The sequence below is a fragment of the Alexandromys fortis genome, unplaced genomic scaffold (assembly GCF_014885135.2).
Source record: "Alexandromys fortis isolate MF-2015 unplaced genomic scaffold, M_Fortis_MF-2015_v1.1 scaffold_0, whole genome shotgun sequence".
Lineage (NCBI taxonomy): Eukaryota > Metazoa > Chordata > Mammalia > Rodentia > Cricetidae > Alexandromys > Alexandromys fortis.
In genome coordinates, this window is record NW_026067949.1 from 29,054,991 (window position 1) to 29,074,183 (window position 19,193).

A 19,193-nucleotide genomic window follows, 5' to 3' on the forward strand; every position below is an offset into this window, starting at 1 on the left:
TTTTTAAAGATTTATTTATTTATTATGCATACAATGTGCTGCTGGCATGTATGCCCACGCACCAGAAGAGGGCACCAAATCTCATTACAGATGGTTGTGAGCCACCATGTGGTTGCTGGGAATTGAACTCAGGTCCTCTGGAAGAGCAGACAGTGCTCTTAACCTCTGAGCCATCTCTCCAGCCCCTCAACATCTATTTTAAGGGTGTGCCTCCAGGCCTGCAAGACCTCTCCCTGGGCTTTTCCTCTTAGAGGACACACCGGAAGCTTCAGGACTGCTCTACTCAGGAAGGCTAGAGCACTTGGGTTTGCTTGCTTGCTTCTATTCTTTTCCCTTTCTTTCTTCTTCTGCTGCCTCTTGCCCCTATCCTCAGCAGTGGTGGAGACAGCACCCAGGGCTTAGTTCAGGCCAGGTCAGTGCTGACTACTGGCTGTGTGCTGTGTAGCGCACCCAGCCTCTGGGTTTACAGATTGGGAGCGAAAACCACGTGGTGCCTCCGTGAGACAGGCGGGAGGAGGCTGCTTTTTCACCTGGGCCTCAGCTTCACGGTGATGGCTATTGCTGCCACTGACCTGAGGTGCATGGGCTCCCAGGTGTAAGTCATTGCAAACCAGCACGTGAGGGGCTGGAAAGATGGCTCAGTGGTAAGGGTGCGGGCTGTTTTCCCAGATGGACCTGGGTTCAATCCCCAGCACCCACAAGGCAATTCACAGTTGTCTGTAACTCCAGTTCAAGGGAATCTGACACCTCCACGTGTGCATACATGTAGGGCAAAATACCAGTGTACATTGAAATAAAAACAAGTCATTAAAATAAGTAAGGAGAACTTGCCCAAGCCAAAAGCAAAACCTCAAAGTCAACCAGGAATTGATCTTTTCCTGGAGTAGTATGGGTGCTTTTACAAACTCAGTGAGCCTGGACTGCCGTGGTGGTGGTGGTGGGGAGGAGGAGGAGAAGGAGGAGGAGGAGGAGGAGGAGGAGGAGGAGGAGGAGGAGGAGGAGGAGGAGGAGGAGGAGGAGGAAGAGGCTCTTCTGAGCATTTTTGTTTCTCACCAGGTGACCAGATCTTTATCGCAGCTCACAGAGCTGGCTCACACCAGAGATCCTGTTTTCTGATAGAAAGAAAAATAGTCTCAGTGTGTTCTGAATGAACTTCATGTGGACATGCTCTACAAACTAGGGGAGGAGGAAGCAGCTGGCCTGGCTGGAAGGCCTGTGAAGTTAAACGCAAGGCAAACGAATCACGAAAATCAAGGTAGCAGCAGGGATGGCGAGCTGACATCACTGTCCGCACACACTGGGCAGGCTGGGCTGAACATGGCCGCTATCAGCAGCAGAATAGCTCATATCCTGTGCGCTGGCTGTAAACACCGTCTAATCTCTCCAGTTAAATAGCAATAAGACAGGTGCCGAGCCAGGTAATTAAAAGTTCACCCAGGCCCTCTATTTAACGTGGGATACCTAGCAAGGAAATTACAAGCCGCTTCATGATTAACTTGCTATGGACATAGTAACTCGGCTACCCATTCAAGGGGCATGAGAAAGCCTCAGAAGCCACTAGGAACTTTGCCACCATGTGCCGTCAAGGGACAGACTGGAGAACCGCAAAGAGAACAGCCTATTCTGTCTCTGGGGATGGGTGGGGGCTGATGAAGACATGCCTCTTTGTCTCCTGAGTGAGTGCTGTTGCTGAATTGGAAGAACGCCAATTACAGAAAGCCTCAAGAAGGCAATTAAAATACGCACAGGATAAAGATGCTACTGAGAAGCTTGCAAGACTCGTCCCGAGACCTCCCCTGCACTAGGCCAGACATCATGGAGGCTTACCACATGACCCACCCACCCCTTGTGTTCTCTGAACAGTGCAGGTGCTGCACTGCCAGCCTTAGCTTTTTATCCAGTTCAGCCTCAAAATAGCTCTCAGCAAAGTAGACTTTTGCAGCAGAGATTGACAGCTGCTCCCAAGATTTCACATTCCCTTTCTTGCCTCATAGACAGACTGCCTTTTCCAGAAGTGCTTGTGGTGAGCTGCCATCGAGGTGTTAATGAGAATAAAATGAGACCGAGGGCCAATAATAACAGCAATAGGAACAGAGAGTAAGAAACGAGACAACCTTGACGATGTCCTGGCAAAGCGCCCACAGACAGAGGACTCAGATCTGCGCGCTTTTGTTTTGTTTCACCTGAAAACTGATCTTCACTGTCAACACAACTGGATAATTAGAGCCACCCAGGAAGCAAACCTCAAGATGCTTCTCTGAGGGTGTTTCTGAGGCTTAAGCGGCACAGGGAGACCTACCCTGTGGGCGGGGCCATCCCTTGGGCTTGAGTCTTGAAGTGAATGGGAGAAAGGGAGCAGATCACGAGCTTTCTTTTCTCTCTGCTTCCTGCCTGGGGATGCAACATATGCGCATGGCAACATAGCCATGCCTTCCCCGCCATCATGGACTGTACCCTCGACTTCAGAGCACGAGCCCCAGGAAACCTTCCTGCCTTTCCTCGGTTGCTAAGTATTTGTCAGTGTATCTGTAATGCACACAGAGAGGAACCAGGGAGGCGCCAAGGTAGGACAGTGCAGGGTCTGAGGTCTCTGATCGCTGAAGTTCTTCATTTGCTGGGAATGCCTGGCGTTTAAGGACTGCAGCCTCATCCAAACACTGTAAAACCCCTTTTGGAAATGTAATTCTCACCCCCATGTGATTCAAACGCTTGGCTTAACATGCACTAGGAAAACTGAAGCAGAGAGAGCAGTCTGGAAATGGAGAGAGACTATGAGCACTCAAAGCCGACCCTCAGTGATCTTCCCAAACAGCCCCTACCACGTCATGACCTAGCATTCAAATACCCAAGCCTGCGCTCTGGGAGTGGGGGCATTGTTATTCAAACAACTACAGTCTCTGAGGCTGTATAAGTTGGCTTTTGCATCCTTTGTAAAGTAGGGGTACGACTTTATCCTTTGCCACGTGGGTAGTTAATTGTCCTGTGGTCATTTGCTGGAAAAACTTTCCTTTGTCCTGTGTAACTGGCTTGTCAAGGTTATGGAAAGTCATAATGCCAGACGAGAGATTTTTGGAGGTTCTATTTATTCCGTTAATTTATCCCGCTATCTCTGTGTTTTCATAAGCGGCTAGTAGCCCTTAGTTCAAAGTTGCTGTGGACTTTTAACAGTGACCATTTGGAACTATTTCTCTTCTACATTTTAGGCACCCCATCATAGTTCACCTGCTCCATTATTTGGAACTTCTTCCATTTCTGTTCCCCTCCACCCCCCCCCCCCCCCCCCCCCCCCCCCCCCCCCCCCCCCCCCCCCCAGAATGCAACTGACAGTTCCTGAGTTGTGTTTACTACCAAAGCTAAAAGCAGGTAACGAGGGCAGGTGCGCGGCGGCGTGGAGTCACCTTGATCTGAGGAGGATGGAGGTTTGCACTGCTCCCTGCTTGGGAGTGGCTTTCTAACTCTCTTTTTAGCTGCAACATCCGGGGAATCTAACCCGCTTACCAACAAAGCGGAAGATAATCTTGAACCCACGATTCTCTGAACTCCATCTCCTAAATGCCGGGGTTTCAGGTCTAAACCACTACGCCCTGTGTAGAAGGCGAGGAGGATAAGTTCAAGGTTTGGTGCACGTAAGGCAACTGCTTTACCAATCGCTCTGCATCCCCAGACCCCCGTTGCATCACCGATCTGGGTTGTTCCCTTCCTCCGAGAACCCGGCAACTGCTCCATACTCCTGACATCCTCTCGTGGGATGGGGGTGGGATAGGGACCGGCAGATTTGGTTTGGTCTGGACAGCGGGTTTGGAGCGCGCAGGTTGCACTGGGGTGGCGCGTCCCCAGCAGCGCTGAAAATACAGGTGGCGTCGGGCGGGGCGGCGCACAGGTGTGCCAGGGAGGAGGCGCCGCACCCTGCCCGGGCTCCTGCGGCCGCCTCAGACCCGCGTGCCACTTGGGGGACACCGTGCAGGCAGGGCGGACCCCGCAGGGAGCGCGGAGCTCTCGGAGGGACGGTCCTCAAGGCTTTCCAGGTGTCCGCAGCGATGCCAGACCTGTGGAGAGCAATCGCTGGGGAGACCCTTCTGGGTAAGTCGAGGCCGTCCTGGGGCAGGCTGACTGGGCTTGTTCCCCGCCGGGGCGACAGAGCCCACAGAAGAAGCCGGCGCCGGGAATGGAGATGCTTATCGCGCTCTGGGTGGAAGGGAGGGAGTTCAGATCCAGATGGAGGTTCCCAGGCTGGGGTTCCGCAGCTCCCACGCCGCCCTTGCTTTGCACGGAGAGTTCTCTACGTTGATCTCGTGCAGCTCCGGACCGTGACCTTTAAGTTTCCCTCAATACAGTTTAGTACTGGACTTAGCTTTCCCAAGGAAAGCTTTTCCCAAGGGGGATGTAGGTGAGCATCCGGGGTAACTGCCGTCTCTAGCCCTGGCCCCCTGCTCAAGTGGTCTTGGTAGCTGCGAGTATACTACTGTGTTTATAAAAGAAAAAAAAAAAGCGTCTGTTTCTAGTCTCCCGGGCTCACTTAGCAGTTTTGCGCGATGTACTGAGGATTTAGTGTCCTGGCTCGGTGGGAGATGGATACTTAAACCCCTGAGCTCTCAGGGAATCTTGTGGGACGTGGCAAGCAAGGTCTTGCAGTTCATTTTGAGCAAGCGTACGTCTGGCCTGGGGAGGGTGCTCTCCTGAGAGCGAGAGTTTCAGGGAGCAGCTTGCTCTCAGAAGAGGCTGAAACTCATTTTTCTGCTCCCCCTCCCCCGTGCCTTGTAAATTGGGAGGTGTGAAGTGACTCACACTCGGTTCCACAGGAAGCTACACAAGTTCCTCCAGGAGGCTTGGTCTTATTCTGAGAACTGTGAGGTGGTATGATTCCTGCAGTTTAACAACCCGAGGCTGAGAAGGGACGGGAGAAAGTGAAGGGCTCTGGCTAACAGCTCTCGGAGGAGGCATGATCTTAGCGCCCGGTGACATTTACTACACAGGCACGCCAGACAATCACCGGACTTTCCGGTTCTCAGGAGTTTCTATTGTTTTGCACCGATTGTTTCGGCTTTGGTAGGAGAGAATATAAGGTGTATCTATTCACCCATAGGACGTGGGTTGTGTGAGGAACAAGACATCTGGTTAAAACCAAGCTCAAGCTGGACGTGGTGGCGCGCCTTTAATTCCAGCACTTGAGAGGCAGGCTCTGTGAGTTCAAGGCCAGAGTGGTCTATAAAGCACGTTCCAGGACAGCTAGGGCTGTTTGTTATACAGAGAAACCCTGTGTCATAAAACCAAAAAACCAACCAACCAACCTAGCAAAAAACAGTTCATCTTGGTACATGGCAAGCCCCACGGCTTTAATTATTGCCTAAGATCACAGCCTGTGCCTACAGAGGTGCCTTTGGCTTCAGATCTGTTCCACTCCCCAGCCCTGCCCAGCAAGGTCTGGTTTAGGATGGTCTACTCACAAGAAAAAGTCTGTTGCCTAATGGCGGGGCTTTAGGGGTGTAGTTGGGATAGGTGGAAGGAATACTCCTTCTTTAGCTTTTCATATGTATGGATCAAATTAGAAGAGAGAATTTTATCAACCTGAGCCCCAACAGGAAGCCAGTTTCCTATCAGATGGTCCAGCCTATGACATCTTACTGAAGGGATTATCTACAGGCATAGACATGGTTGCAAGATGACATGTTTATGGGAACAAATCGAGAGATGGTGGCAGATTCATAACAGACATGCTCCACCCTGCCTGCTGCGTAGGGGAAGGAGTCTGGGACCTAGCACCTAGCTCAAGCCAGAGAGTGCAGGCTGCCACCAGGGACAACGCCAAAGTCACATTCTCTCTTAAATATCTTTCTAGGCTACGTCTCTTGGTCTCTCTACCATGGGCTGGGGCCCATGATCTATTACTTTCCCCTGCAAACGCTGGAGCTTACCGGGCTGGAATTGTTTGGTGTCGCGTTTCTCTCCCCGATACTCTTAATAATCCCTCCTATCTGGAGACTCGTTAATAAGAAGTGGACACTCTCTCTGCTGAGGATCGTCACTGTCGGTAAGACCTGAGCGTCTGAAATTCTTCTGTTAGCCAAAAAGAAAATGGTGTAGACCATTCATTGTGTGGGCAATTGTTAACATTCAAAAATCACCTTACTATCCCCTCAGAAAAAATGTAGTTGAAATTGGAAAACTATACCGTGTCAATCCTTTTTTTCCCCACCTTAACATCTTTGCGCAACTGGAAAAACCTAAAATTCACTAGAATAAGGAGGGGACAGGTGCGTTGGAAAACAGGCAAACTATGACAAAGCTTAGAAGTGCTGAGAAGGATGCCCCAATGGTATTGCATAAGAAATGAGAATTATGTATCTGAAACATTGCAGCAAGTGGCCAAACAAGCGGGTGAAAACTATTTGTAGTGCTGCTACCCAAAGGGCTGATTCCCATACAGTTCAGTAAGCTAAAAATAAAAGACTAAAAAATGAAATAGAAGACCAGCTGAAGACATATGCAGCTGGTATTTCCTTGGAAAGGAAATACCATTAGTTCTTTAAAACACAATAAAATTGGGTCATCAAAACGATTCGGTAGGTAAAGGCACTTGCTGTCGAGCTTGGCGACCTGAGTTCTATCCTGCATTCCACACGGTGGCAAGAGAATCAATGCCCACAAGTCGTCTTTCACCTCTACACATGACATTGACTTGTGTGAGCAGGCATGTGCTCAAACACTCACACACACAATAAATGAATTAAAAATTAAAATAACAAAACATAACATAAACGATGCATACATTTTCATGACTTCACAAATGGACCTGCAGAGAAAAGTATAACACTGTGTTGTAAGGGTGCTCTTGCATGGCTGGTGGGCACATAAATCAGCACAGACTTTATGGAGACCAATTTAACAGCACAGACCTTTCCCCCAGCAGCCCCACTACAGGGCTGTGTCCTATAGATACATCCATGTATATGTGATATGTTGAACGTAAGAATCATTGCAGTGATAGTGGTCATGGTAGTACAGAAATGACCCGAATGTCGTCTCTAAGGGGTTGATTAAGTAATCAGTGACTATGAAACTCGGACTGCTATGCAGCCACAGAAAGGGAGTGTCATTAATAGATTTAGAGAGGAAAACTGTGAGCTCAAATCTGCTTGGAGCTGTAGCTGAAAGTTCAGACTTCTTACCCTCCTGTCGTACCCGGTGGGCCTCTCTGGGCTTTCCTTATGGCGTTTGTTGGCGAGCTACACGGGGCAGATCCGTCTGGGAGCTGACATGTCACATTTTCAGGAGCAGTGTTTGGAGTCCCTAGGAAAGCAGACCAGCCCTTTGCTCTCCCTGTCCTTGAAGAAGGCAGAGCATAGTGCAGCGAGTTCTGAGATTTCCCATGAAGGTGCTGAGCTTGCGTTTTTTAGAACTAGGGTTCAGAAGCAATGGCAACAAAAGCTCACTATGAAATGAATTCACTCTCATTGACCTAGATTATTCTGACTCATTCAGATAGCTAAAATAAAGAAAAAAAACCAGACAATACCAAGTGCTGGCAAAAACATGGAACAATCGAGGTTTCACTTGCTGATGAAAATGCGAGAAATTATAAAGCAGCCTGGCTGCCCCGGGAAACTGTTTGGCAGGACCTTGGATACTAAGCCAAGCTCTACACCTTGTCATACACTCTAGAAAAATGCAAGCCTCTGCTCATATAGAAACCTGCATACACGAGTTCATAGCAGCGTTATTCACGAAAGTCCAGACACAGAAGCAATGCCTAGCACCCGACAAATGGATAAGCAGAATAGAGTTTCTTTCTGTAATGGAATATTATTTAGCCATAAAAGAATGAAGGGCTAATCTAGGCGACAATAAAGACACACCTTGAAAGTGTTATGCTGAAAGAGGCCAGCCAGAAAGGGTCACACACTGTAAGATTCTACGGAAGAATCCATGGAGACGGGTTAGTGGTCTCTTGGGGATGGGGGGCAGGGAGCGATGCTGATGTGGAGGGGATTTCTTTTGGGTGCGGAGAGGGTGGTCTGTAACTAGTGGGGATAGGTGACAGTTTGCGAAGGTGCCAGAAAGCTACTGAGTGGTGTACTCTAACCTGATGGACCTCATGTGAGAATCCTACCCAAATGAACACAAACGAAGAAGGTGTGTGGGTATCTGTTGTATAAGCCAATGTCACAGACATAGAAGTCTTTTCCAAATTCTTCGCATTTTTCTGGCAGTTACCTCAAAGCGAAGATCTGATCAATTGTGCTCCTGTTCACTCTGAATCCACACTGGGCCTCTGCTAGGATTTCCTCTGTTCTGCCCTTGATCCTTTGCAGGATAATGGAGGAGAAGATCTTGCTGCTATGGCACAAGGAACTAATGCTCCTGTAACTCGAGGAGTCCTGCTTGTCCTTCCATTCCATGGAAGACTGAGTGCTTCCATTCCATGGGAATCACTTTATGTTCCCATTTCTCTGGAGTCTGAGAAGCGTCTCAGCCCCTGAGTCTATTGCAGTGCCTCCAGCTCCTCTACTGTGATGTCATCCACTCCTGGGGTTTCCTGCGTTTCGCTCTCTTGATAACTTTCTCTATCTCGCTCCTGTCTATATTTAATATTTCCCTGTAGTAATAAGTGCGGCGGGGCTGCGTCCCCAGCACCCTGGCTGCCCGCACGGCTAGCTTATGCCCCCAAATAACAACACACAAACTGTATTCTTTTAAACACTGCTTGGCCCATTATGTCTAGCCTCTTCTCGGCTAACTCTCGCACCTGGACTAGCCCATTTCTAATAATGTGTGTAAGCACCCCAAGGTGCGCTTACCAGCAAGATTCTAGCCTACGTCCATCCTGGGTCGGAGCTTCATCGTGTGTGCCTCTGAGAGGAGCTATGGAGTCTGTCTGAGGAGTCTTACCTCACTTCCTCTTCCTCCCAGCATTCTGTTCTGTTTACTCCTCCCACCTATGTTTTAACCTATCAGGGCAAGCAGTTTCTTTATTTAATTAACCAATGACCTTCCTCCATCATTCCCCCATTGTCTTCAGAAAGGCATTTGATAGCGTTTGGAGGAAAGACTTTGGGGAGACAGTGAGGTTCTACAGGTCCCCAGAGAAAAATCCTAAGAATACTAGACAATAATGCCTATAAAGATACCTTTGCATCAGTCAAAGTCTGCGGAGAACTAAGTGATCAGTTTAAGACAGTCGTAGAGTGTTGCAGGGATGCGTCCTCTCACCACTACTCTAATATATCCCTGCAACTAACAGAAGCACAACAGCCCTGGAGGATGAGGAGACAGACGTGCAGATAGGTGGTGTGCGAATCAATAACTTACGTTTCGCCGACAATACAGCACTGCTTGCTGAACGTTCAAATGAGCTGCAGGCCGTGGTAAATAGAATGGTGGAAGTCAGTGAAGACCTTGGTATGAAAGCAAACATGGAGAAGACTCAGTACAACACATAGAAGGGGGCACAAGGATTTTAACATTGTAATAAAGAATCAGAGCCTCAAGTAAACAGTCAACTTTGTCTCTCCGGGAGGAAGCCTCAGGTCAAAGGAGGGATCTATTTTAGACATCAGGAGGTGGATAGGGATAGCGAGGGCTGCATTCCAGGCACTAGGAAAGGTTTGGTCAGCAAGAGACATAACAGCAACAACAAAATTACAAGTACATGAGACACTTGTCTTGAGCTGCCTTCTTTACAACTCCGAAACCTGGACAATGAAACTCTCCTCAGAACAGCGGCTGAATGTGTCTGAGGTGGCATGTCTCAGGAGGATTTATGTGCAAAGATGACATGAAGAAACGTCTCCATGTACAGAAGGAAGTGAACTACAGGATATGGCAAGGGCGCTTGAGATACTTTGGCCATGTCACGAGAATGAATAACGGCGAAGATAGCATTGCTTTGAGGAGCGCAGGGGATAAGGTGAAGAGGAAGGACCAAAAAGCGCTGGATAGACAACATAAAGGAAGACTGTGGAACCTTGGGTGTGACAATAACACAAGCATCTAGGACTGCCCAGGATAGAAACAACTGGAGAACCTCTATAAATGGGCTGTTCATGTACGCTCAAGCATTGCTGGGGCATAGATGATGGTGATGATGGTGATGATGATGATGATGATGATAGGTATCTCTTAATTCTATCTTCTTTAAAGCAAAGACTGAACCAGACATAACACTTATCAAATGCAGACTGCTGGGTGCCAGGGCATGCTTGCCGGCTTATTTCTCCTTTCTCTGTTTGTAGGCAGCATAGCCTCCTTTGAGGCTCCGAATGCCAAGCTTCGATTGGTGGTCCTTGCTCTTGGCGTGTCTTCTTCGCTGATAGTGCAAGCTGTGAGCTGGTGGACAGGAAGTGGATTGCAAAGGTATGACTCACATCTTAGGTACCCGTAGATAAGCAGGTATGACCAGTTCCCGGAGTGAAGTTCTGACCATTAGTTTCAGGGCAGTTTTCCCTTCCACAGGGCCTTGTAAAAGTCCACCTTTCTTTACAGAAAGTAAAGTGCAAATACTTGCTGTCAATCTTATTTTGTTAAGATTATTCTTGGTACTAGAGACTGAGTGTGTGTGTGTGTGTGTGTGTACACATGCATGTGTGGAATCCAGAGGACAGCTTTCAGTAGTTGGTTCTCCCCTTTCGCCATGTAGGTCCCAGAGAATTGAACTCAGGTAGCCAGGTTTGGCAGCAAGTGCCTTAACTTGCTAAGGCATCTCACTGGTCTCCTGGGCAACAGAAATTGGGCGTGGTGGTTTTTTGGTAAGAGAGAGAGGGAGTGTAAGTGGAGTTTTTTTTTAATTGGGACTGATGGCTCCCCAATAAACTTAAATATTAATTATAAATGCTCAACCAATAGCTTAGACTTGTTACTAACTAGCTCTTACAACTTGAATTAACCCATATTTCTTATCTATGCTCTACTACATGGTGGTGCCTTCCTCCAGCATGGCAGGTTCATCTTGCTTCTCTCCACGTCTCCTGGTGACTCTCCATGACTCCACCCTTCTTCTCAGCATCCTCTCACTTTGGCCCTCCTGCCTCACCTCTTCCTGCCTAGCTATTAGCCAGTCAGCTCTTAATTATCAATGAGAGTAACACATCTTCCCAGTGTACAAAAGGATTATTCCACAACAGGGGAGGAGGGCACAAGGAAGAGAGAATAAACCTGGGAGGAATGGGAAGCAAGTCTGACCAGCGTGCATGAAATTCCAAAATAATTAATAAAAATATTTTGTTAGAAAAATTAGTGTAAGTTGCCTAGGTACCAGACTCTACAAAGGCTAAGTAAGTCAAGGACATCCGTGAAGATGACCAGAAACACAATTGCAGAGCCATATTCTGTGAAATAAATCCACAGTGGGCGTAATACACTGAATCCACACTTAAAGTCTTCAGTAAACTACCTTCCCTTCCAGGTACCTCAAACTCTGGGGATTCATTCTGGGACACATGCTTCTTGTTGTCCTCCGGATATGGTACACATCACTGAACCCGATCTGGAGTTATCCAGTGTCCAACAGAGTGATCCTGACATTGAGTGTCATGGCTATGTTTGACTGCATTGGCACAGGTAAGGGTGTAGTCAGTTTATCTGGGGATCTTCTCTCGGGTGGCATCTGGCTCTCCCTCTGTAGCACATCTGAAAAGGAATGTTCTCTTCAGCGGTGCTGGGAATCAAACCCAGAACCTCATTCAGGCAAGCACTCTGCCAACTGAGCTAAGCCCCTAGCTCCAAGACAACTTGTAAAATTAGCTTTCTGCAGTGTGGCTCCATGTCGGTTGTCCCTCTTGTTGCACAGTAATGGACACAGACGATGGGCTGTTGTGGCTGTTATGTGGGCAGATCGCCCTGGCTCCTTGGCAATGCAGACACGAGAGGCAGAAAGTAATGAGAGAACCATGGGCGGGTTGTGCCCGCGTGTCCATCGGGGACTCGAGCGGATCCTGCACTTCAGCTCAGTTCCCCTCCGTCTTCTCCATTTCTCTGCCTGGTCTGGGATGGGAGTCTCCTTTCTCAGCATCCATCTGCACTGTGCCATTATTTCCAAACCTCAGACCCTTCCGGGGTCTGAACACAGCCCGTGTTCTTTGCCTTTCTATTGAAGATGTGTTGGGTCCTAGGGGCTGGAGACACCCCAGCTGACCGTCTTTCACTCAATAAATACACATCCCCTTCCCTCATGTTTTCCTCCCCCTCCCCTTCTCTCCTCCCTTCCCCTTCCATTCCCCTCCCCCTCATGCTCCCAATTTTATCAGAAGATCTTGCCTATTTCCCCTTCTCAGGGGGATCCATATATGTCTCTTTTAGGATTCTCCTTGTTACCTAGCTTCTCTGGGGTCATGGGAGAGCCTGCTTGATCATGAGAAAGCAGCCTTTGGTGCTAGGATGTTGCATTCAAGTTGGATAATGCTTATTCTCTCGAGACAGCATTTTCTTCTTCCTGCCCATGTTTCTCTCACTCTGTTACCTTTGCATGAATTTAGCAGCTTTCTAGATGAGAGTTTTACCTGTGAGTTCTACCTGCTTTCCTCCCAGCACCCCATAGCTAGCCAGAAATGATCCTCCCATCAGATAGCTCTGGCGCATTCAACTTCTCAGAGATATAATATCCCCTCTCCTGTAGAAAGTTCTTGAAGCCATGACCTATTTCCAGCCACAGAGAGTCTGGTAAAAACAGAAACCACACACTCCTTACCCTTACTATTTCCCTATTTCCTGTTTCCCCCTTTAAATTCTAGATGGTTACTACAGTACCTCTGAGGGGAAGAAGCCCAGCGAAGTCACCAAGGGCGTGGCTTCTCGACATAGCTGGCTGTTGCCAGGTGCTGCCTTTGGGAGCCTCATGTTCCTCACTCACTGGATCTTTGGAGAGGTCTCTATTGTTTCCAGATGGGCAGTGAGTGGTCACCCTCATCCAGGGCCCGATCCTAACCCATTCGGGTGAGTTCAGCTCCGTTAGCTCTGGGAAGGAGCCAGAAGGGTGTCTGCTCTGCACTAGAGAATCACGGGGAAGTTGAGGGGAATTGAGGGCTATATTGAAGTGGCCCCACATTCCTGCATGGGAGGCATGGGGAATCCCTTGTCTGTGGGCATGGCATCTGCTAGTCATTCTTCTCCGTCCCTCTGATGACAGACAGCATTGCGTGTGTGTTGGTATAAATTTCAGCGTCACTGGGAGAGCCAAGACTCTTCCCTGTGTTCTCCTTTGCAGATGGACAGAATGCTATAAACTTAAGAGGACTGAGTGAACAACACAGGTGACAGTCTTAAAACAGTGCCTGGTGTGTAACCAGTGCCAGGTTTGAAGTTAGATTTCAGCTATTTAAGCAATCCTATATTGTAGCTCCCATTGCTAATGGATTTCCCACTGATGTTTACTTCAGTTTTTATGACTTTTAAATGTATATGAGTGCTTTACCTACCTGTTCATCTGTGCCATGTGTGGGTGCCCGATGCTGGTAGAGGCCAGAAGAGGATGTCACATCTGCAACAGCCCTTACAGATGTCCGTGAGCCACCATGTGGGTGACAGGAACCAAACCCAGGTCCTCTGCAAGAATGACAAGTGTTCTTAACTGCCCAGACTTCTTTCCAACCCACTTTAAATTCTTCTCCTGTAAAGTTTTTTTTATTTTAATTTTTATGATTTATTTAACTTATTTTATGTGCATTGGTGTGAGGTTGTCAGATCCCCTGGAACAGGAGTTACAGACAGTTGTGAGCTGCCATGTGGGTGCTGGGAATGGAACCTGGGTCCTCTGGAAGAGCAGTCAGTGCTCTTAACCGTTGGAGCCATCTCTCTCGCCCCTAAACTTTTTATAAAAATAACAAAACAATGAAATAGCTTGTGGTAGTTAAAAATAAATAAGACTGTCAAGCCGTCACTTATTTTAGGAAGACACTAGATAAAAGCAATACCGAGAGAGAATAAAGAAAGAAAAAGGAAAATTCCACAACAAACATCGCCAGTGACTCTTCCTTTGGTCCTTGGCAGAATCATGTGAAATCTCAAGTAGCTGCTATGAGCTGTAACTTAAGAGATGGGAATTCACTGTGTCTACACTGACCATGAGACACAGTTAGACTGTTTGCTACTTCAATGCTCTATTTTGTTCATTTTATTTTCGGCACTGCACATTAACCCCTCCCGTACTCTAGGCACGGACCCTTCACGGAGCCACCCCATCCATTCTCCTTGAGTGTTCTGTGCACTGGTTCCCAGCGGCTCTCATTCTCGCCATTGCTTCGTATCCACTGTGTGATATGAATGGAGGTAGCTAGGGGTAGTAGGTAGATTTCTGATCTATGCTTGATGGATGTATTGATTTTGCCTTTTATTTTCATTTATTTACAGAGGTGTGGTTCTGCTGGGCCTGGCCAGTGGATTGATGCTTTCAGGTTCATCAAGGCTTTGTGACGCTGGGCTAGTGTGGTGGGCAACAGGTATGTAGAACTGGCCTGAAGTCTCATTGTCATTGCCCCTAACAGTGAAGGGTCTGCTGCAGATATCTTGAAGAACGCTTTTGTTCCTTGATTGTCTGTTTTGTTTAATGTCTTTTGGCCTGAATGGCCAGGAGTTCTGGTGATTGGCTGGTTGTCAGGTTGAGTAGGGTTGTCTCAACTGAAGTTTGAGGGGGTTTGGGTGCCTAGATCTAGTGTATTGTCCAGTTCTTCTGGCTAGTGTGGTTGTTACTTGTGCCTATGGGTCTGCTCTTCCAACTGGTATGGGTCGTGCATATGCCTATAAGGTCTGTTGATGTTGCTGGAGAGGGTTGTTCACAGGGAAGCTCTTCCTCCAATTGATGCAGATGGTGCCTGTGCCTTGGAGGGCCATTGATGCCACAGGGGATCCCCCCTTCCCAAAGAACAAGCATTGACCTGAGATCTGCTGCACTGCCTACGTCTAGGAGTGCTAGTGCCAGGCTGTGGCTGGGAACAAGCCACGTTCAGCTGCTGCATTTTGGTTTGCTTGGGAGTTGAGCATCAACCAGTGGTCTCCTGAGGTTTCCAGCGCTCACCCGCTAAGAACTGGTCATGCCATGAGCTTTGCTGTTCTCTTGCGTCTCTCATCCTATTTTTTCTTTTTTTCCTGTCTCTCACAAACAGGAGCAGCTTCAGCCATGGGTCTCCTTTACCTGCGTACGTGGGCAGCAGCTGTTTCTGGATGTGTACTGGCCGTCTTCACGGGGTCCGTGTGGCCTCAAGTACTTGGACACCTTGTGAACTCTGGGACAAACCCTGGGGAAACCATGACCACCGGCATGATCACTTATCTTTTAGAAATATTTTTCTGTGCCTGGTGCACAGCTTTCAAGTTTGTTCCTGGAGGTGTCTACGCTAGAGAAAGATCGGATGTGCTTTTGGGTGAGTCCATGTCAACAGATGCTGTTAAAGAAACTGACCCAAGTTCCTGAAGACATTCACCTTCCTATCCCTTGAGCTCATCCTCTGTCAGGACAGGCTGTTCTGGAAGACTCACTGTGAAGTGAAATGGGATCTCTGAGAATTCCCCATTTCCCACCTTGGCTGGGACTTTCACCCCCTTAGAGGAACATGGAACCATGGCCCCAACTCCTCCCAAATCCTTTTCCACCTCTCTACCCACCCAACTTCACCTTCTTTTTCTTTATTAAGACAAACCAAGTAACAAACAACCCACAAAAAAAAAAATATAGAGTCTGATTAGTGTTGGCCCTTACTGTAGCACTGATATACCCGGTGCCACTCTGTTGAGGAAAACGGATTTTCCCCTCTTCCAGCAGATATCAATTACAAATAGTTTCTTGATTATGGGTGGAATTTGTGCCCAGTTACCTACATTTTCTTTGCAGGTGCCGGGCTTTGCAAACTTGGTAATTCTTGTGGTTTCTTTCAGGTGGGTCTACTCTCTCGGGCTCTGCTCTGTCTGGTGTCCTGCTTTTTTCTCACTCCAGCTTGCTCGGGGTGCTGCCTGGTGGAGGACGGGAGAGAAAGTAAGAGCCGTGCTGTCCCTGGCTTTGTTTCTTTGGAGCACCGTGAATGATGGGCTTTGCTAGTTCATTCTCCTTGCTCATAGACCTGTGAAACTGGGCTTTGTCTCAGCTTCGCACGAATGAGAACCTTCTTTAATAAGAAGAGTGATAGTAATCAGGCAAAGAAAGTTGGCAAGGTTGGGCAGCTTTCTACAAAATGTCTTTATTGGTTTTTTGAGAATGTCACAATAGATTTTGATCATATTTTTTCCCCTTCCCCAACTCTTCCAAGATCTTCCCCTACCTCCCTACCTGATGTGTATTTTGAAATCCATGGTAGTGGTTTTCTCTGCTGATGCAATAAGCTAAATCAAGCTGAATTAAAAGTCCAGGTTTAATGAGCAAAGCTCTCCTGGGTGATCTCGGGGTGGAGGAGATCACAATGCTGCTCCCAAGGAGAGGGCTTTAAATATCCTGTAGGTGCAGTCTTTGAGCAAACTCCAGGGGAGAAGCCACCGTCTGACTGTGGGAATTTTGTCCGGCTTGAACCTGTGCCAGGTCTTATGCATGCTCTCACAGTCTTTGTGAGTTCATACATCCACCAGTCCTGTTGAGTCTAAAAATGAGGTTTCCCTGGAGCCATCCTCATACACTATTTCTGCCCCCTCTTCTGCATAGTCCTGGGCCTTGAGGGGAAAGCTGTGATAATGACATCCCTTTTAGGACTGAGTTCTGTGTAGTCTCTCATTCTCTGTACTTTGTCAAATTGTGGGTCTCTATGTTAGTTAACATCTTCTGCAAGAAGAGGGTTCTATGATGAGGGTTGAGTGAGCCACTGCTCTATGGATGTGCCAGTATGTCACGAGGAGTCATTTTATTGCGATGACCATTTAGCAGAATAATAGCAGTGGGTTTCCCCTAGGGCCCATGATCAGTCTAGTTCCAGGTTCTTGGCCTCAGTAACAGTGTCACACATGAGTTTCATGTCATTGAGTGGGCCTAAATCAGGTTGTTTTTTTTTTTTTTTTTAAAAAAAAAACAAACAGGAGTTGGTTACTCCCAAAACATCCATGCCATTATTGAACCAGTGGGCGTAGCTTGTAGGCAGGTTGTTGTTGTAGTTCTAAGCTTCTAGTTGAGTACCAGCTAGATTCCTCCATGTTATTCTCTGCAAAAGCAGTAGGTGCTCTTAACCACTGAGCCCTCTTTCCAGCCTCCATCTCAACATTGTTGTTAGAAGGCATTATCTTTTACGATACTGGGTACTGAATCCAATGCCTCTTGAGTGCTAGGCACGCACTTTGCCATGGAGGTATGCCCCATCCCTCTTTTTCTCTTTCAACAGGGACCATAATGGTAATTATTGGATTGAATATGCTGTTTGGACCTAAGAAATACCGTGACTTTCTTCTTCAAACAAAAAATAGTTCTAAAGTACTTTTGAGAAGGAGTGAAAAATACATGAAACTTAGTAAGTATAGTTTTACTTGCCTTTAAAAAAGTTTGATAAATAATTTTTTTTACTTTTGTTTTCTTTCTTTTCTTTTTGAGACAGAGGGTCTTCTGTTTATTTGTTTATTTTTCAAGTCAGGGTTTCTCTCTGTAGCCCTGGTGGTCCTGGAACTCACTCTGTAGACCAGGTTGATGTCAGACTCACAGAGATCTACCTGCCTTTGCCTCCCGAGTGCTGGGTTTAAAGGTGTGTGCCACCACTGCCCAGCTTGAGACAGTGTCTTTTTATGTAGCTCTGGCTATCCTGAAACTCACTATGCAGACCAGGCTGGCCATGAATTCACAGAGATATTCCTGGACTCACAGAGATAATCCTATCTCTGCCTCCCCTGGGTTGGGATTAAAGGCATGTGCCACCATGCCTGTCTCATGTTGTATATATTTTCCAACACGAGATTCAAGAGTACCACGAAGCCTGCTGAGCCCTTCACTTGGCTACAACAACTCTGTATTTTGCTGCTAATTGTATTTGTTTCCTTCCTGCCTTTTGGGTTTGTTGAAACATGTTGCAGAATATTTGTTTAACTATGCAGATATGTGCTGTGTTTGTTTAACTATGCAGATATGTGCTGCGTTTATTTAACTATGTAAAGCTGTATGGCATTTGTTTGTGTTGTGGAACATTTGTTTAATTATGTAAAGGTGTGTTGCTGTTTTACATTGCCTGTTCAAGGCACACATTTGGTCTAATGAAAACCTGATTGACCAATAGCGAGGGAGGAGGTATAGGTGGAACTTCCATGTTGGGAGAGTGAGTAGGGGGAGGAGGGAGAGTGAGTAGGGGGAGGAATTTAGGTTCAGCGAAAAAGAAGGAGGAGATGGCAAGGAGATGCCATTGACCAGCGAGCCAGACAAGGAGAAAACAGGAAAGTAGGACATACAGAATGAAAAAAGGAAAAAGTCTCAAGGCAAAATGTAGAAGAATAGAAACAGGTTAATGTGAGCAGACTTTTCTTTCTTTCTACCAGTTCCCAAATAACTAACAAAAAGACTTACTATTACTTATAAATGCTTAGCCAATAGCTTAGGCTTGTTACAAGCTAGCTCTTACAGCTTAAATTGATCCATATTTCTTATCTGTGCTTTGCCGTGTGGCTTGGTGTCTTTACTCAGTATAGCATGCCCATCTTGCTTCTCTCTACCTCTGCTCGTGACTCCTGACTCTGCCATTCTTCTTCCCAACTTTCTCAGTTTGGCTCTTCTTAATCTTATCCTGTCAACTATTGGCCAGTCAGCTTCTTTATTAAACCCATCACAGCGACATATATTCACCCAGTATAAAGGAATATCCCACAGGTTAAATTAAGTTAAAAGAACTAGTGGGACAGACCTAAGCTAAGGTTGAGCATTCATAATCAATAAGAAGTCTCGGTGTTGTTATTTGGGAGCTGGTTGGCAGCCCAAAGAAAAATTGCAACTACAGAAACACATTTAAGCAAATCCCTGATATTGTGACATTTCAAACATAAATATCCTATATGGTTTTATTTTACTTCTAATATAGAAAATTTATCAGGTAGAATTTCCAAGATGTTTTTTTTCTGAGAGTTGAGACCATGTATTCATTCCATCCTTCTTCTCTTCCTTTGGAAGATTAAACATGTTAACATTAGTGTGTTGGTAAACTATAGTCTCACACATGAAATAAGCTTGTAACCTAATTTTAAATGAACTGAATCACATATAAATGTTTAGTGAATGTATAATGTGCTGATTAGGTGACTGTTATGTAGGCTACAAAGACACA

General features: G+C 46.9%; 1 protein-coding gene across 1 annotated transcript in view; it reads left to right on the forward strand.

Moving 5' to 3' along the window:
* Positions 1–3,881: 3,881 nt before the first annotated feature.
* The window catches only part of Cwh43 (cell wall biogenesis 43 C-terminal homolog), a 42,225-nt gene continuing 26,913 nt past the window's right edge, over positions 3,882–19,193 (forward strand). The window contains exons 1-8 of the mRNA XM_050150029.1: positions 3,882–4,080; positions 5,837–6,028; positions 10,230–10,350; positions 11,399–11,553; positions 12,723–12,924; positions 14,338–14,426; positions 15,090–15,347; positions 17,280–17,405. Of these exons, the coding sequence (XP_050005986.1) occupies positions 4,038–4,080; positions 5,837–6,028; positions 10,230–10,350; positions 11,399–11,553; positions 12,723–12,924; positions 14,338–14,426; positions 15,090–15,347; positions 17,280–17,405 (1,186 nt within the window). The 5' untranslated portion in view covers positions 3,882–4,037. The remainder of the gene's footprint in view (positions 4,081–5,836; positions 6,029–10,229; positions 10,351–11,398; positions 11,554–12,722; positions 12,925–14,337; positions 14,427–15,089; positions 15,348–17,279; positions 17,406–19,193) is intronic.